This window comes from Trachurus trachurus (genome assembly GCF_905171665.1).
Source record: "Trachurus trachurus genome assembly, chromosome: 3".
Classification (NCBI taxonomy): domain Eukaryota; kingdom Metazoa; phylum Chordata; class Actinopteri; order Carangiformes; family Carangidae; genus Trachurus; species Trachurus trachurus.
In genome coordinates this window covers 15,235,839-15,263,737 of record NC_139893.1, presented here as the reverse complement: position 1 = coordinate 15,263,737, position 27,899 = coordinate 15,235,839, and the positions used below count along the sequence as shown (strand labels likewise).

The 27,899-nt window shown below is 41.1% G+C and overlaps 3 protein-coding genes across 3 annotated transcripts; all 3 read left to right on the top strand.

Moving 5' to 3' along the window:
- Positions 1–155: 155 nt before the first annotated feature.
- Positions 156–3,999, top strand: eva1ab (eva-1 homolog A, regulator of programmed cell death b; the record flags this gene model as incomplete). The annotated part of the gene is made up of 3 exons (XM_084001735.1): positions 156–286; positions 1,745–2,104; positions 3,887–3,999. Exons 1-3 carry the CDS (start codon positions 184–186, stop codon positions 3,997–3,999), a joined length of 576 nt encoding a protein of 191 aa, XP_083857861.1. The 5' UTR covers positions 156–183.
- A 3,478-nt stretch (positions 4,000–7,477) lies between these two features.
- On the top strand, positions 7,478–14,484 carry xkr5b (XK related 5b; the record flags this gene model as incomplete). Its single annotated transcript, XM_083996146.1, has 13 exons — positions 7,478–7,586; positions 8,974–9,063; positions 9,174–9,279; positions 10,046–10,212; positions 10,618–10,751; positions 10,907–10,985; positions 11,103–11,272; positions 11,433–11,544; positions 11,660–11,827; positions 12,590–12,780; positions 12,910–12,993; positions 13,098–13,284; positions 13,811–14,484. 13 exons carry the CDS (start codon positions 7,478–7,480, stop codon positions 14,482–14,484), a joined length of 2,271 nt encoding a protein of 756 aa, XP_083852272.1.
- Positions 14,485–19,866: 5,382 nt separating this feature from the next.
- ctsba (cathepsin Ba) lies at positions 19,867–27,332 on the top strand. Its single transcript, XM_084001419.1, has 11 exons — positions 19,867–20,054; positions 23,229–23,356; positions 23,445–23,530; positions 24,062–24,176; positions 24,376–24,491; positions 24,990–25,075; positions 25,165–25,311; positions 25,674–25,790; positions 25,987–26,115; positions 26,417–26,498; positions 26,610–27,332. The coding sequence occupies exons 2-10, from the start codon at positions 23,234–23,236 to the stop codon at positions 26,488–26,490; spliced, it is 993 nt and encodes a 330-aa protein (XP_083857545.1). The 5' UTR covers positions 19,867–20,054; positions 23,229–23,233; the 3' UTR covers positions 26,491–26,498; positions 26,610–27,332.
- The last annotated feature ends 567 nt before the right edge of the window (positions 27,333–27,899 follow it).

Genomic DNA, 27,899 nt, shown 5'->3' with positions numbered 1-27,899 from the left:
ATTCTGTCTATATAAATAAATGACAATGTTTCTGCCTTTACTGTTTGACCTTTCCCCTCCTTTCTCTGTCTTTTTACCCTGCCGTCATGTCTTCTCATCTCTTCCCTTCAAACCGGTAGGGGGTCACGACCTCTGCTACAGAATGAAACACAGAGTCCAATAAGTTCAAGTCACTGTGAAACCATGAGCGCTCCAACGACGGGAAGCCCGAGTATGGAGGTGACGGTGGTGTCCCAGGAGATGGCACTGCTCAGCAACATACTGGCAGCTTACACCTTCATCGCAGGTTGGTGAAATGAAATCAGTGCAACTGTTTTAAGAAGTAAAGGAGTGACATTTACACTGTAGTTCAACCTTTTCCTTAGGATCCTATGAACTCCCTAAATTACCCAGCTGAGGCCTATGGGAAAACAAACTGTCCTCCAATTACACTCACAGCCTGAAAATCAGTTTAGGACATGAAGAGATCGAAGTTATGTTCAGTCTAAATTTCAAATAAGAGAAAAAACCTAATATTTGTTGTTTTGTAACTAGGCTACATTTGGATCATGGGTTGGTACAGTATATTGAGATTGCCATGTGTTCCTACTGATATGTTTTATGTATTATGATGTATTTTAATGGATGTGTGCAATGCAGCGGCCTGGCACCCAAAGTATATAAAGCGTCTATGTGTATGTGATTTTGTCAATTCAATATGTGGACAAGAAAGCAATAGAGGGGAAAAGCAATAAATAATAAATAGATTAGCAACAGGTCAACAGGTCTCTGGCAGTGAGAGAAGTAAACAGGTAGCAGATGGTTGTCGGTACTGACTCAAAGGAAAACAGGTGAGATGGGACAGATGCAGAGCATGTGACACACTGGTGGACAGCTGAGGGTTGACATGGAAAGATCAGAGAAAGAGACAGGCCTGGGCACTGAGGATGAGGATATATTCATTGAATCATTGTACACTTTGGTAACACTTTACTTGACGCCAAAACATTATAACCATACTTATAATGAGGTATATGCAGTTATAACAGTGTATAACTATAGTTATAAACACTCATAAATGATCATAATGCTTTATAACAATAATCATAACACACTATAAAGCATTTTATCTTGACTTATAACGGTCAGGTATTATAATACGTTATAATTGTTAGTAACTGGCTGACAATGCCCACATTTATAATGCATTATAAATATAGTTATAATGTGTTATAATTGGCTTATAAACGTGTATACGGTAACTATCATTATAAACACTAAATAAATAAATCACATAAGACTTTATAACAATAAGTATAACACATTATAGAGCATTATAACTCTATTATAATACTAAGACCTTATAAGCCATTATAAAATGCTCTATGATGTCTTATGCTTATTGTTATAAAGCCTTATGATAATTAATGAGTGTTTATAATGGTAGTTATACACGTTTATAAGCCAATTATAGCACATTATAACTATATTTATAATGCATTATAAATGTGGGCATTGTCAGCCAGTTACTAACAATTATAACCTATATACCTGACCTTATAAGTCATGATAAAAATGCTTTATAGTGTGTTATGATTATTGTTATAAAGCATTGTGATAAGTGTTTATAACTATGGTTATACAGTGCTATAACTGCATTATAAGTAATTTTAAGTTTGGTTATAATGTGTTATAGAGATAGGCCTCAAGTAAAGTGTTAGCTAAACTTTTTATTCACCCTCTCCTGTTCCTCCTCCTCTCCCAGACCAACCGGAGCGGACAGCCCTGGTGTTTCTGGGTGGTGTGTGCGTCGGCCTCCTTGTCACACTGTGCGCCATCGTCTTCCAGATCCACTGTCGAGCCGACTGCAGATACGGAAACACTAACAACCCTCAGCATCGCCACAGGAGCAGGCTTCAGCGCCGCCTTCGCCACCACGGCTGTCCTCACCGTCAGCTCGCCGACAGTAATCCGGACAGCACCGCTGTTGTTGCGGTCGGAGGCGCCGGGCCTGCCGGGGACAGCGAGTCGGAGGAGTGGGATGATACGTCCGAGCTGTCGGCGCGACGACGCAGGCGCTTCGAGAGAGCTCTGCTGCACGCCAGCATGTTCACATCAGCCGAGGGTACACACACTGAACTCATGACACACTTCAAGACCATGATCCATGTCAGCAGCAATCACACATAAAAGACACGTGGTGGCACAAATGGAAAGATTGGCAACACTTTATTTGACGCCTATCTCTATAATCCATTATAACCATACTTTAATGAGTTATAATGCAGTTATAACACTGTATAACTATAGATATAAACACTCATAAATTATCATAATGCTTTATCATAACACACTATAAAGCATTTTATCATGACTTATAAGGTCAGGTATTATAATACGTTATAATTGTTACAGTAGCCTAACTTGTTGACAATGCCCACATCGATAATGCATTATATGTAGAATGTGTTGTAAATTGGCTTATAAACGTGTATAACTATCATTATAAACACTGATAAATTATCATAAGGGTTTATAACAATAAGCATAACACATCATAGAGCATTTTATAATGGCTTATAAGATCAAGTAGCCTATTATAATACTGTGGGCATTGTCAGCGAGTTACTAACAATTATAATGTTTTCTAATACCTGACCTTATAAGTCATGATAAAATGCTTTATAGTGTGTTATGATTATTGTTATAAAGATACATTATGATCATTTATGAGTGTTTATAATAGTTATACAGTGCTATAACTGCATTATAACTGATTATAAGTATGGTTATAATGCGCTACAGAGATAGGCATCAAATAAAGTGTTACCAAAATATTTTAAAGATGTTGTGTTGTTTTTTTTATGTGATTTGTGTGATATGCACCTTTTAAAACAGTGTGAATCACAGTGAGACTAATGTTTGATGACACAAATTTGCTTTAGTAGCTGCTACTAAATTTACTCACTGATCAAAGACTGCCATATTCAACATCTGGATTCACTGCCTGTGTTGCATGTTGGTCAGGATTTAATGAATAGGCTACATTTATTTTTAATTAAAGGAGTATTATCGCAAAATTCGGCCACTAGATGGAGCCAGGCGGAGCTTATCAGATATAAACAAGTGGGCAGCTGTCAGAGAGAGAGAGCAGCCTCGTTTAGTCCCCCCCGCCCCCCCTCCTCCTCCCTCACCAGGCCGAATGAACGTGCAATCGCGGGAAAAAGAAAACTCGCTAGTGGAAGCGGCAGCTCTACGTCGCGCACAACCACAACAAGGACAACAACAACTGAAACGTCCTCCTCCTTAATAACGCTGAGAGGACAGCTGAAGAAAGACACAGGGACGTGGAGACAAAGTGTTCTACCAGCGATTCAGTGACTGTAAGCAGCCTAACACACTGCTACATTACTTACTGTTGCATATTTGTCCGGTTCGGAGGTCGGATTTGCGAGTTCCGAGTGCATTTTAACGCAGCAAGCGCCGGGCCGGCTTGGATCATAACAAAGACAAATGCTGCATTTGCCCCACGGACACTATACTGTTGGCGATTTTTTTTGTAAATTTACTTATGGCTCCCCCCGACCCATCTTTTGCATATGTCAGCTTATTTTATGCTATTACTGCTGTATTTGCGATAATGCTCCTTTAAAGCAAAAAAAAGAAAAAAGAACCTGTAAAACTGAAATAAACCATTTTAATTTTAAGTTCCTATATAGGTTACTGTATGTCAGTGCATCTTTAAACACATTCATGTATTCTGCCTGTTCACCTCTGTCAGGACTGTCAGACACACTCATACTTTGAAATAGCCATTTTAATGTTTTGTGTGTGTTTGTGTGTGTGTGTGTGTGTGTGTGTGTGTGTGTGTGTGTGTGTGTGTGTGTGTGTGTGTGTGTGTCATCAGAGCTGGACCGAGCCCAGCGGCTAGAAGAGCGGGAACGGATTCTGAGAGAGATCTGGATGAACGGACAGCCAGACATCAGCACGGTGACTCAGAGCCTCAACAGATATTACTGACACATACGCAGTCAAACAGACAGGATGATGGGTGAAACACATGAATAGATGAAATAGAAGAAAAAAAGAAAACGTTGGATGAAATGAACATTTAAAAAAAAAAAACCCTGATCTGGGAGCACTGTCTACTCTGTACTGCACCAAAGAGACGCTTACACATCAAACTACACCTGACAGTCTCCTCTACTGAGTAAACAACAAGGAAAACATGCAAGCTGTGATGGCTCAGGCCTCTGATGCAGGACGACACTCAAGTGTTTGGAAGAAAAAGACACAACAGGACCTACAGAGGATGGATTCAGGGCAGGATTACTGTCATCATTTGGTTAGATGTGGACTCAAACTGAAAGTGGACACTCCCAAATATCCTGCGATGTGCAACTGGTGCCATAAAATTAAAAGGAATTTTATAACTTTTCACATTTTTAAAACAGGTGCTTTTCAGAAACATGGAGCGAGGACAGAAGAAGGACAAGGAGGCTGCAGCTCTGCGGCTTGTCATGACGAGAGTGCGGATTCAAATGTTTGTGACACTGTGGTGTTTCTCATCTCAACCTGTATTTGTTTTAAATCAAGAGCTGAGCCTCTTTGAATGGTTTACTAACAGAAGGGGAGAGAAACCGACTGTAGCTCCATGACACGATGGAGAAACACATACTGGTGCTTTTACTGCTGCAACTTTTCAGCCCTGAATAAACTGATGAATGCAAACTAACTGGTTGGAGCTTATTATAGATGACAGGCATCATAAAGGAGAAGCTGCCTTCAGCCTGGTTGGAGGTTGTATCTGCTCTGCTCTGCCCCTGTGGCAATGAGCTGAAAAAAAAAGATTAATAAACTTTTATTTTAGGATTTTATGTGCGCTGTGTTCTGTACATATTATCAAGTAAAGTCCCCTATTAAAATCGTATGGTGTTTTTCATTTCTTCAACAGTTTTCGAGCATCTTGGGTTGTTTTGTCATTTAGATTAGAAAACAGAAAGACCTGTGTCCAGACAATGAAGTTGCTGCATAAACCTTGACCTGTATAGGTTTGAGGGTTTGAGGATAAATCAACCTTCAAGCCTCAGGGGACAGGGAGCACCAGCACTGAGTGTTCGCAGAGAGGTGAATATAAAGAGGAGGCGACCCACAGAGGGAAACAAACTGACAATAATGGGAACCTTTAGCACAGATATAACACAGATACTGTCTGTTTGGTTGCTATATATCAATAGAGACATATTTATTAAGCATTTCACGGTCACTTTGAGGAAATGTGTCAAAATGTGTAATTTCCCCACACATTATCAGCTGGAACAAAGCCAGGCAGATCTCTGCAAACACAAACTTGTCTATAAAGCTGTGTTGAGGCTCCCCCTGGTGTCCATGAAGTGCTCATGTCAACCCCTGCAACAACACCAAATTATTTACATGCAACTTAACTTCAAACATAACGCTAACGCTAACCAGGGTCGTTGCAAAGGAGAGAAAGGTGATGACCGTTGTAGGAGCCCACATCCCAGCAGGGCCCACAAGAACCCAGTCCAGTAGCCTAATCTCTCTATGATTAAACTATTCCATATAACCCTGATCAGTAGTCATACTGATGCCATATCAGCATCAAAACAAAGCCACAAAACATGTTATGACAAAATGAAACAAGCTGCCAATATTCATGAAATACATTTTATTTTCCAAGCAATAACACCCTGCCTTCTTTTAAACATGTAACACAAACAGGTAACTGCATGGTCCCAGCTGAAAGAACAGAGATCGCCTCAACATAAATCTGGTTACCAGAAACGAGTGGAGAGAGGGGAGCCAGGAGCAGAGCCAGCAGACGTGGGAATCGAACCCATGACCTTAAAATCAGGGAATCAGACACTGTACAGACAGAACTAAACGGACACATGATCGTCTACCTCTCTCTGCCCACTGACACGATGTGTGTGTTTGTGTGAGTGTGGAGAGTCAGAGAAGTCACTGATCAACACATTCACAGACTTTGCATTGGGAGGCTTTGAATCTGGGTTTGAATCCCAGGCATAGCTAAAATGTGCCTGAGTCAACAAGATTTGACATTATCAGTAAGCATGATGATGAGGTGTCATATAAGATAAAGATAATAGTATGGTGGGCCGGAGGGTCCAACACAACCAGCTGGGTAACTCAGTGGGAACTCAGTGACTGTGGATGTGGAGGCTTGAGGTTTGAATCCCAAGTGTGTTACTGTTTGCAGTTGTTACTGTTGTTACTGTTTGCAGTGGTTCTCAAAGTAGGGTCTGGGGACCTTCAGGGGTCCTTGAGAAGGTTCAAGGGGGTCCTCAACTTTCTCTCGCAATTTTACCACTTTTTTCCAGAAATTTCTCAAAAGTTTTCCAAAAATTCACGCCACTGGCCCTAATTTGACCGTACATTGACTAAAAAAGTAATGTTATTCAGTCTCAAAACAAATATATTTCTTTGTTTCAAAACTTTGTCCAATGGGGGTCCGTGGTCTAATTTGGTCCTTGATGTAAAAAAAAAATAAAAAATGATTTGCTGTATTTTGTGTTATTATTAGTAAAGATTAGGTGTGATGTGATGCGATGCGATGTGATGTGATGTGATGTGATGTGATGTGATGTGATGTGTGGATCTGAGGGCTCAGCACATCCAAGTGGATACAGTAGCTCTTTGGGTAGTAGCCTTTGGACTGGGAGGAATGTGTTCAAATCCCACAGACAGGTAATACTATGTGGTGTGGTGATGAATGTAGGCCTATGTGAAAAGTATTTTCTGGGATTACAAAGAATTGTATTTTGTGTCATTATTCCTAAGTATTGACAGGAAGTGTGATGTAAGATAGGACAAGGGATGAAAATACTTTGCAGACAAAGCAGGACACCTGGTCACTCTACTTACAATAAGAAATTAAAGAAATGCCTCATTAGCCTACTTTCCCTTTGACATCACCGGTCCTCCACAACTCCCATTACAAGCACATATGTTGTCGAAAAATAAGAAATCATGCAATAATTGTTAGAATTATGCACACATTTATTAAAATAAGTGAAAATTGTATAAACTACTTTTTTTTTTCTTTTTTTTTTTTTTACAACATAAAGTTATAGCCTATTTTTGGCCCAAATAAAGTTCATACTAATCAGCTACTCTGATTTTAGAGGAGGAAATAAAAGAAGAAAATTCTAGGCAAAACAAAACTAGTTGGTAGCTAAAATATAACCAATCCTGACTTGATAAAGAAAAAGTCAACACTACACCTACAACTGATGTGTCTTCCTGTGCGGTGTCTCACCTCCATCACCACCAGTGTGTATCTATCGCTTTAACGGGACGGGCGGTGACGCTGGGACCGGGACACGGAGCTGAGAGAGCGGGCTGCCGCAGCTGGACCGACTCCCGCCGCCCGGTACCAGAACAACAGCATCAAGACATCAGACACTCGGCTGTAACCCGCTGTAGAAACACATTTGGGAGACGGTGCACGGCCGCTATGAGGGACTACTCGGCGACTCCCAGTAATGGAGGCGCCTGCATGCCCTGCTGCCAAGTTTGCGTCTTCGTCTTTACCGCATTTCTCATCGTTGCAGAGAGGACGGCGCGTGAGTCCTACCTGGGACACACACACACGCACACACACATACACATACACATACACATTCACCCACACACACAGAGATACAAAAACACGCACATACACACGTTAAAACACAATCTATGCGTTGAAATGTGATGGTATGTGCCCGTGCACATACCTGATGTGTGTTGTGAGACTTTATTGGCGCGCGTGCGTGTGTGTGAGATCGTGCCTTTTTGGCCACAGTGCACGGATGCAGACTTCAGTGTGTGTGTGTGTGTGTGTGTGTGTGTGTGAGGGCTGGTGGAGATGCTCCCATGTTTTAGATGAGATGCTGCAGTAACACAACATATAAAGTTGGACATTTATTCTCACTGCTGTGTTGTCATTGATAAAAGAGTGAGAACAGCCTCTGCAGTTATAGCACTAGTGCGTCTCTTCCCTGTTTTTACACCCCTGCAGTTATGAAATCCAGTTTGTCGCAAAACTGCAGACTCATAGCAGTTTGCCATCTTTTAAGCAGCTGCATCGGTTCCGCCTCTGAGTGAAATCTGTTTCTGGACAGAAACAAAGCGAAGCCCTGTTGTCATATTCCAGCGCCCTTTTTTTTTGGAGGTGCATGAATGGACGAGGCGATGGGCGTACCCCGGGATGGATGGGGCCCAGTCTGCCCCGGACAGCCCGCCTGCTTAGCAGCTAAAACCAGCTCAGATTACATGTACAGGACGATGGAGGGAGGGAGGCAGAGCTGCAGAGCCTCAGAGTGCAGAGGAGAGTGTGGGAGAGGAGGCATCAGCTGTCTGTTGTCGGAAAACCTTAGATGGAGATGATGAGCTGAACAGAGGTCATCTGAAGCAGTGGACACCCACAACACAAACATTAAGATGCTGCTGGAGGTTACTCATGATGTAAACAAAGTCTACAATATGAGCAGTGTCATGAAAAGTACTGACAGCCTGTCATGTACATCTGACGTTTGAAATAATAGATTTTATATAGCTACTCCATCATCACAAGGAAAAGTCTTTAAAAAATGTTGTGTAGTCAAATTGTACCATTTGACTACTATTTGGCCACTCGTATTAACATAAAGAACTTCTTAATTTTGTCCCAATAAAATATATTTTGTTTATTTACTGTCTAGTGTGTGTTGTTGGGTCGTTTAATATATTTTACAAAGCAATGATGAGATGTGTGTGTGTGTGTGCAACAGCTTAGTAACTTAGCAGCTGTAGCAGCCCAATAACTGTAATTAGAGTACAGTAGCAGTGAATTGAAATACTGAAGTGAAATAACAAAGTATCACAACTGTACATTATATTATTTGTACATGTAGTCAGATTTTTATGATTTAGTTATAATTTTTAATGTGTTTTTGGCTGGTTTGTGCCTCTGTGTGTGTCTTTCCTTAGTGATCTACTGCTTTGTGTACTATCTATGGATTGGTCACAACTATTGCTATGCCCACCTCGCCGGCTTCACTGCGTTGTTCCTGCTGCCAGGTGAGACAACACCAGGAGCAACAACCCAACCGATCAATAGACAGCTACTACGCTAAATGGATTGATGGACTGATTGATATTCATTTTTTATCATCTTCTATATTTCCAAGGTTGGGGTCCACAGTGGCTCAGTTACCTGTGGTACTTGTCAGATGGACGTATCCGTAGGAAGTCTCTCACCTGGACACATATACTGCACCTGGGTATCTTCAAAAGGTGAGTCGACCATGTGTGTGTGTGATGGAGATCGTCGAAATGTGTACCCTCATCCCTTTCAAATAGCAAAACGATTTTTATGCACGCCAGCATCATCTGTTCCTTGCAAGCCGGTGTGGAGAATTTGTGAGCAAAAAAGAAACCAGCTCAGTCCAAAAATTCTTTGAGAAATAGCGTAATGTACCTCAATAAAAATCTTTGAGTGCAATATTTTCCCAGCACTCTCCTCAGTAACACAAAACAAACATTCATCAGTCTTTATTTGTAAATACAACATTCAGTCTTAGTGTGTGTGCGCATCAAAACCTTTTTAAATCAAAGATACTTTAAATCCAGGGGTGATCAAAGCAAAGACGCTTCAGAACAAAAGGTGTTTTCTACAAAAGTAGTTTCACCAACACTGCTCATTGAGGTGTGTGTGCAGGTGTGTGTGAGTGAGTGTGTGTGCACAATTACAGTAAAACCGTCCAGTCCACCCACTAGACTGCCTATTTTTCACTGCAACCTTGCACTTCGCCAGAAGAGGTCACTGAAGCTTTGAGTAATGAATGCATTTTCGAAAACAACTGACTCAAGTGCTTCAATGCTTCATTTGCCCATCACTAGAGATCGGTCAAGACTGTGTTAAGGACCAGATCTGCTTTAATTAGTCAATGATCAATAATTCTGAAACCAGCAGTAATACTGGACTCTCTCTTCTTTTCTCTCTCTTCTCTCTCCCTCTCTCCATCTTCCTCCCCGTCTCCTTCTTGTCTGGCCTTAATAGACTGTGGGAGTGCATGCGTCTGCCAGATGAGGATGTGTATGGTGAGATCATGCAGCAGGCGGACGTATCTGCCCTGCGTCTGTTTGAGGCCTTGGTGGTCACCCTCCCTGAGACGCTGCTGCACACGTATGTGCTCATCTGCACTGATATAGGAATCAAATCCCCAGGTAAAGCGAGACACTGGTGTAAAACAGTGTCTGTCAGTCAGATCAGTGTTTAATTGCCTGGTCCAGTTGTTACTGTTTTGGTTCAGACTCAACTGACAAAGTGTTATGAAGTGTTATTTACATATGTGTCCAATTGATCTGTATATACTAAATGAGTACATTATTTTTAGTTCATAATATGAGATATTTTGTTTACAGTTTGTTCTGCTGCCCCCAAGTGGTGCAGTGCAGTGATTCTTTTCAATTTTCCTGAAATCTATTTCCAATAATGCATCTGCAGAAGCATTGTATCTAATGTCAAGTAAATATATATTAGATATAATATGAATTAGAATATATCAAGGTATTAACACTTCCCACACTTTCACCTTCTCTCTCTCTTTACTCTGCGCCTCTGCCTCCCAGCCTCGGTGTGTTTTGTGGTGTGTTTGCTGTCTCTGGCCTGGGCCTTAGTCCTCTATGCCAGAGGCTGTTCACTCATCAGACCAGGGCACTTACAAATGACCCCCGCTGCCATTCTCTGTCGACTCCTGTGGAGGGTGAGCACATTTAAACAAACTTCAGAAGAACGATATGTACAAAGTGCACCCTCGATATAACAGTAACAGTGTTGGTAGAATGAACTGTGTCTATTTAGGCCTGTTCATTTTATTTGTAATGAAAGTGTTTGTTGGTGTTTGTTTTCTCTGTGCAGGTCGGTATGTTGGGATCCAGGTTCGCCGTCCTCATGCTCTTCACACGCATCTTCAAACAGTGGATCCTCGGAGTCATCGGCAAGTTGTTGAAGTTTTGTCAAACAGCAAACTATTCTTCTCTGAATTAGTGTATCTATGTTTGTGTTAGAGGTTGGAGGTTTATTTTAAGTATGTGTATGTGTGTGTGTGTGTCAGGTGTGCACTGGCTGGGTGCAACTTTCTGGATGGTGTCTCAGCAGACTGACATCATACGATCAACGAGTCGATGGAGACTATTCAACCTGGTGCTGGGAGCCATTCACATCTTCTTCTTCCTCAATGTGAAATGGGGTCAATCCAGATACCGCATGGCCGGATTCTACCTGGTACGACTGGGTTTGTGATCAGGTCTTACTTGAATAAAACCAGAAAATATTTGGTCTGTTGTGTGATGACTTGAATTGAGCCGTCATAGCTCAGTGTGAGATAAATAAGGGTTTAAAGATTTGTGAGCATTAACCATTTGTTTCTGTTTTTTTTCTTGAGGCAATGTTCCTGGAGAACGCTTTCCTACTCCTGGCCTCCTCCTGGTTGTTTACCATGGTGTCCTGGGATACTGTCGGCATCCCAGCAGCCGTGTTCTGCAGCTTCCTCATTGGTCAGACAAAAACAACCACGTACTGTATTAAACTGAACTTCTGACTTGCACACTTTCATCACCACAAGTCGTCCTCGTGTCTCTCTGCTCTTCGCCTGTTCTCCTCTCTCTCCAGGTGTGATAGCATTGGTGCTGTACTATCGTTTCCTCCACCCGAAGTCCTTTGAGATCTTCCAGAGTATTCGCCACAGAGGGATAGGCGGAGCCTGCATGGAGCGAGGATCTGCACTGTCATTGGAGGAGAAAGTCACACCCACTTTCAATCGCCATGCAACACTGTCTGGTGAGTCAATATCTATCTATCTATCTATCTATCTATCTATCTATCTATCTATCTATCTATCTATCTATCTATCTATCTATCTATCTATCTATCTATCTATCTATCTATCTATCTATCTATCTATCTGTGTCATAAGTTTAGTATGTGCTCTGTATCTGTAAAGATCTCACTTTTTAAAGCGTATTGCACACTTTTGTACACTGCCCACCTGTGGTGTCGCTATAAACAAGGTAGTATAAGAAAGCTCATAGTGGCTTATAATGACAGCATGAGGCTACTGCTGAGAGCCTCAAGAAGCTCCAGCGCAAGCCATATGTTTGTCAGTGTCGGGGTACCCACCTGTTCTGCTGTTCTGCGCAATCTGATGCATAGATTTATGTGTAGGGCGTCTGAATCAGAAAATGACCTACCGGTAATTGCTGTTCTGGTTAATCCTGTACGCAGTTCTGTCAGATTCTCATCCAGACTGTGAGTCATTTCAGAGCATGTTTGTATGTAGGCCTACATTGAATAGTGGGGCATTCCCCCACTATTCAATGTTCAATGTTCTATTCTGTACTTTGTAGAATTTTTCTTTCTTATTCTTACTCTGTCTCTTTTTTATTGTGTTTTTATTGTGATATGGATCTATCTATCTATCTATCTATCTATCTATCTATCTATCTATCTATCTATCTATCTATCTATCTATCTATCTATCTATCTATCTATCTATCTATCTATCTATCTATCTATCTATCTATCTATCTATCTATCTATCAGGAGGTGGGACTCTCATGGACCTGCCAATCCAATGGGAGGGCTGGAAGCATCACCACTGGCTGCTGATTCGCTTGGCCATGAAGACGGGGGACGTAACAAAGATCTGGTCATCGTATGGCGAGGGGGGTTTGGCTGGACTGATGGGTCTGTCTGAAGAAGTTCACTCCCCAGATGAACCTTACATGCCTCGGGTTTGTTGCATCACTGACTTGTATTATATGTGTCCTTCTTACTTGTAAACCAACCGTCACTATCATGCAGCCGCAGTGTTAGCTCTCCTATGTTTATATAAACAAGTGTCTCATTCTTATTTGTGTCAGATTCCACCTGTTCAGCCACAAGTTCCTCAGATCTCATATCCAACTCCTCAACCAGCTCCACCACAAGTGACCCAGGCTCCACAGGCAAGTTTAGTTCAGCATTTCATTTGTCTTGTCTGTGCAGAACATTTTCAGTTTGTCTGTCTGTCTGCAGTCTGAGGCTCAGCTGTTTGTCCTGTCCCCTATAGGAGACAGAGGTGCTCCCCCCACCAAAGCCACCGCTGACCAGCGCAGTGGCCCGACCAGTGAGAAAAACTCCTCCAACAACAATCCACGACATTAGACGGTTCCCGGAGATCATCCCGGTCCAGGAGTCGATTCCTGAAGAGACGGCAGAAGAAGATTCCTCCAGTGCCCATCCGTCCGAGGAGAAAGGTTAGAGTCCCGATAAATACCAAACAACATTTCTAACACAGCGGTGCACACACTTGGTGAGGAGTTGATCAAACCATTATTTTAGTTTTATTTATTTATTTATTTTTTAAGTTTTAATTTATTTTGCACCAAAGCAAAGAAAAAACAAGATACACACAAAGACATACAAGATACAGTGAAAAACTCATGCTTATGTAAAGCCTCTTCCCATAAGAAATTGAAACAAAATTCAGAGAAATACATGTTTCTTTAAACACCTTTTGAAACATTTTATTGATGTACATTTATTTCCTAGATGGGAATATCTATTCCACAGTATTGCACCTTAAGACATTTATGAAGATGATATAATGCCTGTCAAGTTGAATTGGAGTGAACCTCTGAAATTGGTCTAAAATAATCTTTAAAGTGACCAGGTATATTCACTCCATGTTGCTTCATATGTAAAAAGACACACTTGGTAAATATTTATGCATTTGAACATGCTTTACTTCGTATCACAGTCTATGTGAATTCATTTCCAAAGGTGATGACGAGTTTCAGAGTGCGGCGTACGGCTCACCCACACCCTCGTCTCCACGGCAACCAGGCAGCCTCCGACACATCGACAGCAACGCCGCCTCCCTGACCGAGGTTTCGTCCTCCGTTGGCTCCCTGGACATCAAGACTCCCGGCTGGTCACCGGAGCGGCGTTCCCCTCTCCTGATCGGTTCGCCAGAGAAGAAGATGCCCGGAGAGTCGAGCACCACGCTGTACTTCAGCGCAGACGCACAGTCGCCCTCCAGCGGCAGCTACCTGGGCTGGGGGTCCGAGCTGTCGCCCATCTCCAGCTACCGAAGCCCCTACCGGATCAGGGAGGCTCGTTTCATCACGTCCACTCCGCGGATCGAGCCTCGGCCGGGAGCTGAGAGCCCGGGCCTGGCTCCTGTGGTTGTGATCCCTGCCACTCCGACACCCGGCAACACCCCCGGCGGGACCCCCAGATCTCTGACGCCTGTGATTTCTGCTTCTACACCTGCTGGTTCATCGACCGCAGGCTCGACACCTGCAGCTACAACACCGGCTGCTTCGACCCCCGGTGCAGCGACTCCTGGAGCTACTACGCCCAGCCCTACTCCAGTCGTTCCACTCACTCCCGTCATCTCCCACGCTCGCAAACAGATCGTCCAGTTTGTGGACAGCAGAGAGAGGGCAGTGTAAGGAGGATGGGGGGTGAGGGCCGAGGGAAATCCAGGGTGGGAAATGGCTTTTTCAGTTAAACAGTTGAGGATACACCTGACTCCATGCTTTAACTAACCCGGTGGGGAATTAGTGGCTTATTCAGTTCATTGAATCAATTGAGAAAGAACATACAGGATACTTTTTTTCATTTTTTTCTCCTGATGTGCAGGTCCAAAGTTAAAATTGCAGATAACCGGGCGGCAAAACATGTTCAATATGTTAAAAGTGGCACCCCTGACTTTTGAGATCGTCCCAGCTCCAGCATTTAGCAGCGTTTTAGGCGGTCAGCTGTACACAAATCATAGCTCCTGGTTGTTTGAGGCGGCTGCATGGAGAAGGGATGAATATGTGGTGCTCCTTGCAGACAGGTTTAAAAAAAAAAAGAAGAAAAAAAAGCATCTGGCAAGTTCCTTTGTATTAGGGGGCATGTGGCTGTCTGCTTTCTATGCAAAACATTAGAGCAGTTTACAGTGACAAACTCCACTTTACAAGGGAAAAAAGTAGTTTTTCGGTTAATTATAAGTAGTTGCTGAAAAAACTATATATAATAGCTACTATATAAATTAGTATCCACAGAGGTTGGAATCTGGGTCGGTCATTAAAAGACGCCACTTACAGAATTTCACAGGTGCTAATACATGTGGAGCAATTTTTAATAATTAGAAACTAAATTTAGAAAACCAAGAGCAGTTTAGTCCCTGGCTTGTTCAATCAGTGCACTCAGCTGACTTTGCCTGTGATAAAATTCAAAAGCAAACAAATCAAATAATTAAAATAAGGGTTTGTGCCTAAAATAAAATAAAAAGCCTAAACAATCATGTGAATCATCAATCATGTGAAGATAATGAGTCGCTAGCTGTATCTCATCTAACTTGAACTTGAACTCTAAATGAAGGCAATTAAACAGTTTACAATAGTTACACATGCTGGCTGCTTGTGACACCACTCACCAAAACAAGGCTTTTTTTAAGAAAAGAAAAGAAAAGAGAGATTAGTCAGATACAATAAGACCAATGGTTTCTTATAACATATTGAACCAATGTATGCATAACGCAATCCCCAGTATATATATATCCAGAGTCACTGATGTTGCTTGAGAATGCTTATCATTATTTTCTACAAAACCTTTAGACGATGTTGAGATGACGTTGAGCATCTTGCCCAGTTTCCAGGCAGCCACGTGTTCATCCAGCCATTCGGTTTCTCACCGTATTTACCGTTCACTATGTGGTTGGTGTTAACACAGACACACTACTGTCACACACACAGACAAAGACAGAGACAGGTCCGAATTTACAGTCTGTGGATATAGTTAAAATCTGTTCATTGACGTGTCGGTATGTGTTTTAATGAAACTATCAGAGTAACAAATGATGAGAAGCAAAGGTTTGAAGGGAAAACAGTTTCTAAATTATTATATTGTATATTTCCTTTGCTTATTGTAACTGCAGTCATGTCAGTCAGCACTTTAAAGCAAAAAAAAAAAGGTACAGCTTAAGTTATTGTAGCATGAGAGTCTACAATACAAATGAACACGGCAATTTATCAAAGGGAAAGATTACTGTAAGTGGTACAGAAAACTAAAGGAGTGTTAGTAGATGTTTCCTTCTCCAGTTTTTTGGTTGATTTATTTTTGTCTTAACAATCAGATAGCAGTCCTGTGTGTACTGGGATGGAAATTAAAAGATACTTCACTACACATCCGTTTTCTTCTTGTGGTCCCAGAGAGCTTTAAATGTTTTAGGATCAGTTTGAAATGTTTTAGGTTCAGTTCTTCTTCGTGTCCCACTTACTGTCTGGTTGTGTCTGCTCCACTAGTCATTAGTCTTATTTGCTTTTAATGTTGATATCCATTTGCTCAGGTTGGTTTTATTGAGAGCTCACTGCAAGCTGTTTATATTGTAATCGCCGTGCGAATGCTACGCCTGAAACCAGCTGCTGATTTAAAGTGGTGATATGAGTGCCTATAGATAGAGGAAAATGCAAGTGATCAGTTTTGTGGTACATGAGAAAGAGCTTCCACACATGTAGACAATCCATCAGCGTAAACATGATGCATCAAACTGGTTTTTGGCGTTAAACTGTGTCTCTGTAGAGTGCTACATTACACAACATTACACTCATGGATCACCTCGAAATGTCAGGAATATTATTTTTAAATTACAATGGCCAATGAGCTTTATTGATTGACTTCAAAGAAATGTGTAACCAGTTGTTCATAAATATAAGTCGCTCTTTAGTCTTTCCATCAGTTGAACCGCCTACCTCAGTAAAACTGAATTTCCATGAGTTGAAGTTAATTTTAATTTTCTTTTTTTTTGCCACAGTGATGAAATGGTTTGTTAAATTGTTCACTGTATGGCTGAAAATAGTCTGAGCCTTTGTTTTACAGTATAAAATGTATATTATAATGTATAATGTAACTACCAGACAGAGGGAATCTGGTTGAAGGAGAATGTCCAGGATAGAAATGTGCTGCTATGGGTTTCTAGTTTGGTCAGTGGCAGTATTACGTATGTCATGTTGTGATTAGTATTATCTTTATTTATTTCATTATAGGAATTATCATTCCTAACTGGTGTTTACTAATATCAGTCTTCCATTTATATTTGCATATTAATTTTTCAGTTTTTCTTGTATCAATGTTATGTTATTTTACTTTATTTCTTTGTTTCTAAACAAAACAACTATAGAGTAAGGTCTATGTTTGTAATAAGCAATTAAATGGTTGAACTGCTCATGTTTGAAGTTGACAGAACATGTGCCGTCCTTTGAGGTTATACTGTAAATTGGTGGTTTTGGGAAAATACAGAGAGAAATATGCTTCAAAACAACCTGTGTCGAACTGCGGCACTGCATGATACTTGTTCATACGAGCAGCAGAGTTGTATTTATTCTCCTAGAGAAAGAGAGCACTTCCTGTAACTACACGCACACATTACAGTAGTAAACGCACATGCTTGAATGTATGTGTATGCAAAAGCAATAAGTCAGCTAATAAAATGTATATTAGTGCACTGATGAAAAATATCTACGCTCATGCTTTAGACTGCACTGATGCCACTGCTTCATCATCACCAATCAGCGCTTTGCCTTGTAGAACGACAGCTTCTCTCATGTATGTGTATTGCTTTATATTAGTACATTGTGCTTTGCTTTGTGTACCTAATGTGTATCAAAAATATTTGCTCGTGTTTATACTTGGATTTCATTTTAAATTTGTGACATTTTCTTCTTTTGTGTTTGATCACACATAGTTACTGTTAGGAGATGAGCCACGGTGCAGCACATCAAGGTTTTGTGCTGAAGTTTCACATGTGAACTTGTTTAGAGTCAGGATAGTTTTCATTGACGGACTGGAATTAGTTTGGTGTTTGAGTGTAACATCACCTCGCCACTGGGCGGCCTCCACTTTTCAACATGCATCGCCTCATCTCTACAAGGATCTCCACAGAGCAGTTGTGGGTGGTGGTACTGTGTCATTATCTGTGCTATTGATGTGACAAAATAAAGTCATTAATCATGATTAAAGCCCAGAGTGGTGAATCGATCACCCTTCATTCATTTACTATCGATGTGTTTGCCAATATTATGAGCTTTAAACAAAGGTGGCCTTTAAGTCTTAATCCAAACTTCATTATTAACCTTGTAATGTTTGTAAATAGAGATGATGATGACAGTGTCATTGATACAGTAGGTAATGAGTCCACTGTAATTTGAGTATAGGCACAGCACCATGACAGCCATCGTACAATGTCACAGTGGACAAAATGTGCTGTTTACATTATCACACAGATGGATTAACCTGCCAGAGGGTCCCAGGGCATTAAGCATCAGTCCTCCAACTCATCTTCTCGACATTGTACAGTAAAATTATTATAGAATTTTATCTGAAATAATCTAGATTAAAAAATATATAATAATCAAGACATTTGACTTTTACTTGGACACACTTCCATCAAGCTCACGTTGAAAACTACAAAGAGATACTGAGAATTAAGCAGAGTAATGTTTATTTCAGTGTTACAGAGCTAAATTTCCTACAGACCATTAGCTGCACAATGAAACTGTAGGCCTCTAGGGCACATCTACTTTCCCCTGTTGTAATCCAGCTGTGAATTATTATTTTTCAAAATAAAGTAAATTTATATTTACTGTGGAAATAACCAGTCAGTTGAAAGGAGAGTGTGATCTGTGTCACTGATTAAATAAGGAAGTGGTTAATCACTCTCTACTTTAAAATGAGGATCTGCTTTTACACAACATGTTTGGTAAAGTAATGATTAAAGTTTGTTTGCTGTGTGCTCACAGCATTTTTCCAGTCTCATCAGTTTAAAAGTCAGATGACAGTTTCATAAGGAAGGGAAAACAGCCGGACAATCAGCATGTTCTCTGTGGTCAGTGATCCATGACACGGCAGGAGAGACACAAAGTCACTGTCAGTCCATGATCACAAGATAGCAGAAAATAAGAAATGAAAGCCTCGGATAAACTAAAATTAGTCAAAACACTTATACACTGCTGTGCATGCATTAATAAAAGGTCCTCAGTAGTGTGCTACAGTAGCCTACATGTCACTGAGGGAGTTATAGCCTACTGTTACCCATTTTAACTGAATAGCATAGGAGTAGGCTATCATCTACAGGCTATTTATCTAGTTACACCAGGCTAAACAGGGTATACCTTTGTCTGTTCAGCAGGACATTTATTGTCTTGTCTTGAAACTTCTTAAGTGATAAAAAAAGAAAGAAAAGAAAATAGCCTTTTTAGCACATGTCATAACAAGTGGTCGTTGGGACTGAGTTGTGGAGTGCTTGAGAGACATAGCAAAAAAAAAAAAAACATTCATGAAGTAGCTACTTTAGAGTTTAGACAATAACAACTCAGATGAAGTGGCAGTGAGCAACATATTAGGGGGTCACTGTCGTGGCTCGATCACAGAACGAACCCACCAGAGTCATAGACATTTTAAAGTGAAACACAAAGTTGATTGTTGTTTTTGCGTGTGGATAACACTTATCATCAAATAGTGATAATAAAAAATATGTTAAGATTGAATAAATCAGTATCACAAAATACACTATGTTTGTGTTGAAGGGCAGCTTCAGCAGCACCTAGCGGTCAGACTGGGATAGTGCAGATCCACTGTGTCCCACTGACCGCACCAAAACCGTCTCAACTCTCACTAAACTGTGTTTAAAACGTGATCCTGATCTGGTTTTGACCAGATTTAATAATGTTCAGTCAGACACCCACACACCCACACTCACCGGGGATAAATAAAATAAAAAGAGGAAGGGAGGTGGTGGTGGAGCCGCCGTGGTGGTGCTGATCGCTGATTGTTTGGTGTCGTCACCGATCACATGAGCCGCCTTCATGTGACTGACTGGCTGCCTCACGTGGTTTCTGGGATAAATGCTCCAGGATCGTCTCGTCTCACATTCACACACTTTGTTGTTGTTGTCCAGTGACCCCGCAGTCCGTCATTCACAGAGGGGAAGATTCAACCAACAAGTTCACTCCACCGGCTGATAAACGAGCTGCTGCAGGTAAGCGGGGTTTGTTTCTGTAGCAACCGTTGTAGTTTCAGCTGGGGCTTGTTTACACGGTGAGTTAGCAGCACTGAGCTAACTCTGTTACAGTTTACACGAACCAGCACACAACACGGTAACAACAAGCTTTTAATATGTATGTTTTTTTGCTTTAAAACAACGTGTTAGTCTAAGAAAGAGAGCAGTTTAATCGTAGCTCTTGTTATTGACCGACTGACCTCCTTTCCTCTTTTTTTTTTTGTAGCTTAACGGTCAAAGGTGAGCAGCTCTTGAACAGGTGGAGCTGTTTTGTTTATCTACAGGCGTGTCTGCCTGTCTGATTGATTAATTGTTTGAACATAACATAGGCTAAATGATCAATGACATCTGATTGGAATGAAGGAAATAACTTGATATTCAAAGTAAATTAAGATTAGTATGGTCTATGGAGGGACGTGATACCGAGGAGTCAAGGAAATGGAAAGTGAAAGTTAAGGCAGCCATACAGAAAGAGAGGGGTCGATGTTTTGTAATGTTTGTATACGGCTATATAATGGGTATAATGTTTCATAGCCAGCCATAAACACGTCTGGTACAAAGCACAGAGGGCGCAAAGCTGGATAAACTGAGATTGGTTGGTATGCAAATGGATTAACGTTATGACCATAGGCTACCAGGCATAGCTACATGTACAAACCTTCTTTTTGCAGTCTATGGTCCAAACTCTTCCTCAAAGGGCATGTTGCAGGTTTTCTGTTCCAACCAATCAGTAACTCACAGTTTGATCAATCAACTGTTTGAAGACTAGAGTTCAGTTGATTTAATGAGTCAAGTCTGGTGTGCTGCTGCTGCTGCTTGGTTGAAATAAAAACCTGCAGCCACACCAGCCCTTAGTGGCATAGTTTGGATGCCTCCAAGTTGCAACACAGTCTGCAGCAGAGAGTTGGCAAAGCAACAGCAGAGGGAAACGGGAAGAAGTTTTTCACACTTTGCAGGTAGATGGTAAACAGACTTTGGTCTTTTTTTTAATCGACTGAGTAAATGAACTAGCACTTTGCATGCTCTTAACTGACAAGGAAGGAGGAGGAAACTAATGTTATCTATCACCCGAGGGAGCGCAAACCAGTTTACACTGTGTTATCTATAAGCCTGATTGCTGTGGTTTTTACATGAGAAACTCCAGGTGTCCTGATAAGAACATGGAGTAGGCTAGTTGAGCTCTAGCCTATATCTGAAGAAACAGCAACTCTCTTACAGTTAATAGTTGGTACTTTTCTATATCAAAAGTTGTTGTTCAGGGGGCTTGAAGGTCACTGTGGTGACTCGGCTAGTTCAGACTTCATCGGAAACCTCCCACACAGAAAAAAACTTCCACAAGCCCCTGCAAAGTTTCAAATCAGAAGTGTCTCATTGTCAATCTGTTTTTTAAAATGGAGAAATTGACATTATGGAGAGATGTCAGCGGTAATGACACAAGGCCTCACCACTATGACTCAGCAAGTTGTTGATGCAGCCTTTTTGATTGTTGGTGTCACAGATGTGTTGAAAGCACTTGACTTGAGACTGATTCCTTGAGGACAGATCAGCAGGCAGATGGGTCACTTCCCCAAATCGTTGTTTCAGCTTAAAAACTGTGTTTTTTGGTTGAACCACTTCCCTAGAAACGTACCACAGAAAATCTTGGTTTCTTTCATACTTATCTGGTGAAGATCCTTTGGCTTAAATGTGATTAGTTGGTATGGTTTTGTCCAGGGTGCAGCCAGAGGAACCACCGTCTACAGCCACCCAGTAGGCTAACTGTAAACCACAGGTTGAGGAAGTGCTTTAATACTTGGCAAAGAAATTCACAACTCCTTTTCTTTACAGGACACAGATTGATATATGATGAAATGATGTGCTATTGAAGAAAGTTAAGCAATATTCTGGTTTAGATTTTGGAGACACGAGGATGAGTGATTGCAACATGACAAGCTGTAAGAAAATGTCCCTTCAAGACATCTGTTTGGAGTGAAATTTTCTTTTCTCTCTTCCCCTTCTGCTTGTACTTTATGCTCATGCAATTTCATCAACCTCAGTCATGTGATATCAAACCAGTTTCACTGGGGGTTTTTTCTTTCCCCTTTCTGGGACACACCTGACGTGTCTCCATTGGATTGCCTTCTGCTTTTCTTCATTATAGAAACAGCACCTGCCCAGACAAGTATGTAGATACTCCAGCTCTTAAACAGACTTGTTCTTGTCCGTGAGAGAATATGTCAAAACATGCCTAGCGGGTCAATAAGCCTGTTAAGTTCCTGAATTGGTCTGTTTGGATTCAGTTTTAATTGATTGCAAGCTTATTTTTGCTAACATAATTTGGTCAAAGACTTGAGAGTTGTGTCTCTTTCTGACACAAGGCTTTATGTTAACCCATGTCCTGCTGCTCAGGCCTGAAGAATTATTAACCTCATCGATCTGTTGCCTTTTTTATCAGGCATGTCAGGTTTGAAGCTGTGTTTTTTTTATCTTCTCATTGTGCTTATAAAGAAGTTCAGTCTCTGCCCCGGTATTGATTTTTTCTTGACGTTGAGCATCCTGCTTTTCCAGAGAAGACACACTGTCACATTAATAGGCTACATTATGATGTCTAATGGAAATGATCTTTATCTCTCTCTGATGTAGCTCCATCAAACCTCATACTCAATGAAATGTTAGATATAGCTCATGTTACCAGAGGACATACTTTCTGCTTTTATCAAAGCAGGAACTGAAACTCTGTTTAGCTACAGTGACATGAACACTGAATGGTTTTGTACCATGAATTGCGCTGCACATTAAGTATCTTAAGTCCCTCTCATCTGTTTAACCTCTGGAAACCACTCCGACTAGCATGACTGAGGAAGAGGTTTTTTTCTGCTGTGTCTGTGAAAACTGTGTATACATGTTCCACTTGTATGTGCGACGGCAGCGACACGGTCTAGTCAACTGTGAAAGGACTCTCGTGTGGTTACAGAAGAATATGTGAGGAATGACTGATGTTCAGCCTGACATTAAAATTTCTCATGCTTGTATTTTGCTGGAAATAGAAATGGGGGGGCTGTGTTGGTGAGAAAGAGGAAGTAGGTCATTTATGTGTTGTGACATAACTCTATAGTTCAGAGTTTGTATAATGAATAACTAATTTACTAATGTCTCCCTCGTCTTTTATCACAGGCAAGATGTGGGGTGCAGCCTTCCTCCTACTGGCTGCCAGTTTGTCGGCGAGCCTGGCCAGACCGCGTCTCCACCCGCTGTCCGACGAGATGGTCAACTACATCAATAAGATTAACACCACATGGAGGGTGAGATTATTTTCTTACTTCTATCTCGGACGTCTCTCAGTGGATATACGTACCGTCTGTTTGACTGTATCTCCTCTCTCTCCTTCAGGCTGGTCACAACTTCAGAAATGTTGATTACAGTTACGTCCAGACGCTCTGTGGCACGATGTTGAAGGGACCTAAACTGCCAATCATGTTAGTATTATTTACAGTGCACAGTACACGCAAGCGGTTGTTGAGCATGAGACATAACTGAGGTCAATTATAGTAATTGCAGTGGTTTCAGTACTTAAACTTTAAACTGAGCAGGACTTGTTATCACCTTTGTCTAATAATTGGTTTAGTTGGTTTTTAGTCTTGACATGGCACCTCATTGTACAATAGAAATTACAACTCAACCTAAATACAGCAGCTAGACAAGGTCAAAGAAAAAGTGACAAAACGATAAAGTAAACGAAGTGTGCAATAGAAATTTAGACCGGAGCTTGGCTTATTTTTGCCTACCCAATTACAATCAGGTTTTATTTAAAACTCTGCAATCTTCTACTATTTCCTTTTATCAGCAAATAAACAAAAAAAAAAGCTCTACAGCATAGCAGGCACCACAGTTCATAAATCGTTCTCCAGATTAATCCATAGATTGACGTTATACATACTTTATGGCAGTATGTTTTACGATAGTAACGCACAGTAATAGTTAACTGTATAATGCCGCTTTCTGTGCAGGGTTCAATATGCTGGAGAACTGAAGCTGCCTAAAGAGTTTGACTCCAGGGAGCAGTGGCCCGACTGCCCCACTCTGAAGGAGATCCGCGACCAGGGCTCCTGTGGATCCTGCTGGGTAAATAGAAAAATGTGATCGTATGAAACTGGGATATTGGGCTTGAAGGGCTGAAGAATCTGAACATGACACAATTTATACTGATATCTCTGGCTGGGTACATATGTACTTGTGTCATCCTGCCTTGTCATTTAATCATTTCTAGACTGTTTCCCTGTTTTGTTTTTTAATGATTTTGTTTTGGTTTTCCTGCCCACAGGCCTTTGGTGCTGCAGAGGCCATCTCTGACCGTGTGTGTATCCACAGCAACGGCAAAGTCAGCGTAGAGATCTCTGCTGAGGACCTGCTGACCTGCTGTGACACCTGTGGCATGGGGTAAGGGACGGGGTTGTGAGAGCACTTTTGCTACTTTGTTGTGCTCAAATGTGAGGAAAGAATGGATTGGTTCAACACAAACCTCCCAGTGAATCGTCTGATACGAAGATACAAGTCTGACAATGTATAGGAAAGGATGGATCCAGTAGGCAGGAGTTTTGTATGTGACGAAGCTGTCTTCATTAAGTGGCATGAGTGTCGGCCATGACAGAACTAATTCACAAATTTCTCTTATCAATGTAATTATAAAAATGTAGTTTTAGTCATTAATTCATAGTGGGTCACAGCGAGTCCCCAGGCTCAATGTAACTTTAAATAAGAGTGACTCCAGTGGGTTACACATGATGACGTGTTCAGATATCACATATAGGCAAAGGGAGCGCTGAAGTGGGAGAGGGAAAGGTTGAGTTGGTGCATCCCCAATGTTGTAAAGTGTCAACATTTGGAAGTAGAAGCATTTAGTGTATTTATGTTTATCTGTTTTTTCTCTTTTTGTAGATGTAATGGTGGCTACCCCTCAGCTGCCTGGGACTTCTGGACCAACGAAGGACTGGTCTCTGGAGGTCTCTACAACTCCCACATTGGTGAGTTTTGCACCTGTGACACTTCTATAGCAGCGTGTACACCTGTATGGGTGACGTCTAAAATTCTGCCTCCATGTTTGTGGCGACAGGCTGCCGGCCCTACACCATCGAACCCTGTGAACACCACGTCAATGGTAGCCGACCTCCCTGCACTGGAGAGGGTGGAGACACACCTCAGTGCGTCTTGACGTGTGAGGCTGGATACTCACCGAGCTACAAAGCAGACAAGCACTATGGTAAGAGGGGCAGGCAGAAGGAAAACATTTAATCATGTGACTAAAGGAGAGATGTAATCTAACCTTAGGACTCCATTTTGTCCTTGTTGTAAGTTTTTCTGTTTCCCCACAGAAAATGATATTTGCTATTAAACAGACACAGACCCAGTTATCTAAATGAGACCATAGTGAATAGAGTCTTACACCACTTTGAACCTCACTGTATTTACAACTCAGTCGCGTATTAGGAGTTGATGTATAATTTTCTATCTGATAAGGAGAAACAGTTTATGTCCTAACATGAACCTAACTCTAACAATGGTACACACGTTCACACTGATCCACTCGGGCAGCACAGGATCCTAACTCTACGTCTCTTACAGGTAAAACGTCGTACAGCGTGGAGGCAGATGAGAAGCAGATTCAGGTTGAGATCTCCAAGAACGGCCCAGTAGAGGGAGCTTTTACCGTCTATGAAGACTTTCTGCTGTACAAGTCCGGTACGAACACATGCCCTGTTGTCAGACAAATGCATTTAAATCATACTGAATACTTGTACACTCACAACTCATGAAGCACAGATAAAAAAAACGCTGATTGCAGATTTTCCTCAGTAATTCTGCAAAAATGTCTCTCACACTTGAAGACCCTCTTCTAAAATATGTTTTTGCATTGTTCTTTTTTCCTTGTCTCTAGGTGTGTATCAGCATGTGTCGGGGTCTGCTGTCGGAGGCCACGCCATTAAGGTCCTGGGTTGGGGCGAGGAGGACGGCGTTCCCTACTGGCTCTGTGCCAACTCCTGGAACACTGACTGGGGTGAAAACGGTGAGCAGAGACATGGTTTACTTTTCTTTTAACTAACATTTTCACAGTAACAGTCAGTCATATATATATATATATATATTAGAAATACTGACGTGTAATCTAATGAAACCACCGCACTCTCAAATGACCACATAGTTCAGTTTCTTTCAGAGTCAGAAATAATGTAATTGCCTTCATAAAGACGTCTGATGGCTCCTGAGATATGAATTTTTATTTTCGTAAACAACATGAAAGTAATGCATGTTAGTTACATTTATAAATCAATGGTCAAAACATGAATATATTGTCTCTTGTCTTTCAGGATATTTCAGAATCCTGCGTGGGTCGGATCACTGTGGTATTGAGTCTGAGATTGTGGCGGGTATTCCCAAGTAAACCCCAAGGTAGGAAAACAAAAGACATATTGGAAATGAAATAGTTTAAAAAGCTATTGTCTGCATGAAATCCTCATCAAGGTGTTAAATGGCACGGATGTTTCTCTGTTTCCCTTTTAGGTTTGTAGCAGTAATGGCCATTCATCACTAGAGGGCGACACACTCCTGCTTTTAGTAGTTTACGTTTGAAGGCCACTGATCGCCCAGCACACAGCATGTGGTTTTCTACAGCAGACTGAAAAAGCTCAAGAGCTACCGTCACCTGAAGGTGGATTAGCAGATGAAATATGACAGCAACAATGTGCCTGACCACAAATTATCATGTTTGAACTGCAGGTGATGTTTGTGACTGAGTTGTTAAAGATCTTGTTCCTTCACTTTCTTAGAGCAAAGTCAATCAAAAAAAATGGCAAGACATGCATGTGCATTTAATTTCATCTCAGGTGATTTAAATTGAAGCAGACTGTCATTGTTGTAGAACCAATTGGATTTATGTGTGTCTTATTTGTGTTTCTCTTGCACTGGTGAAAAGTGGTGAAAGTTTGGCACATTACAAATAGACTGTCTAAAGCAGTAGAATAGGTCAGTTTTTTTTTTTTAATAATCACAGCTTTTATATGGACTGCCAATTTTATTTCAGTGCCACCCCCCACTCCATTATGTCACAATGTACTCATTGTAACTGGTGCCTGTTTAGTGTTTTTAAAACATGAATGTCCAATGAAATGAGACCTGTTTGAAATGTATGATTGGAAAAGAGATGGATTGTCTTAACTGTCTGCCTGTATTTGTGGAAAATATTGGCACATTACTTTGTTTAAAATAAAGTCATTTTGTTCCCAATGTGGTGTTGTGAATATGTTTGCTTAGGTTTTAAATCAAACTTTTTTTCTATTTTTTTTTTTTTTTTTTTTGACTGTGAAGCCTCTCACAAGAGAAGATTAGACAAAAGTTATCTTTGGCAAATTTGTAGGTTGTTTTGGGTTTTTTTTTTTTTTACACTTGTGAAATGCGGAAGTGGTGACTCAATCTGGTATCTGCCATTACAGGTGGCAGACCAATGTGTGTGTGAGGAAATGTGATATTTGCTTTGCAAGTCCACCTGTGTGTCCCCATAGTAAAAAACAGTTAGTCCGGAGCCCTGGGTTTTTAGGAGGAGTACTCGTTCTTTTTTGAGGCAGAAGTGGCAATGCATATTTTAGTTATGGTGTGTGAGTAAATATAATGAATGAATTAAAGTTTATTTGAACATGGAATAAAAAGAACAGAATAAAAACAACAAACGAACGTCAATAAGTACAAGACAACAACACAAAATGACAAGTCTTAACACTTATTTATGTTCAAAAGGAGTGGGAAGAAGCCAAAGTTTATTAAATCCCACCCCTTCTCCCTATGTTCATTCAATAT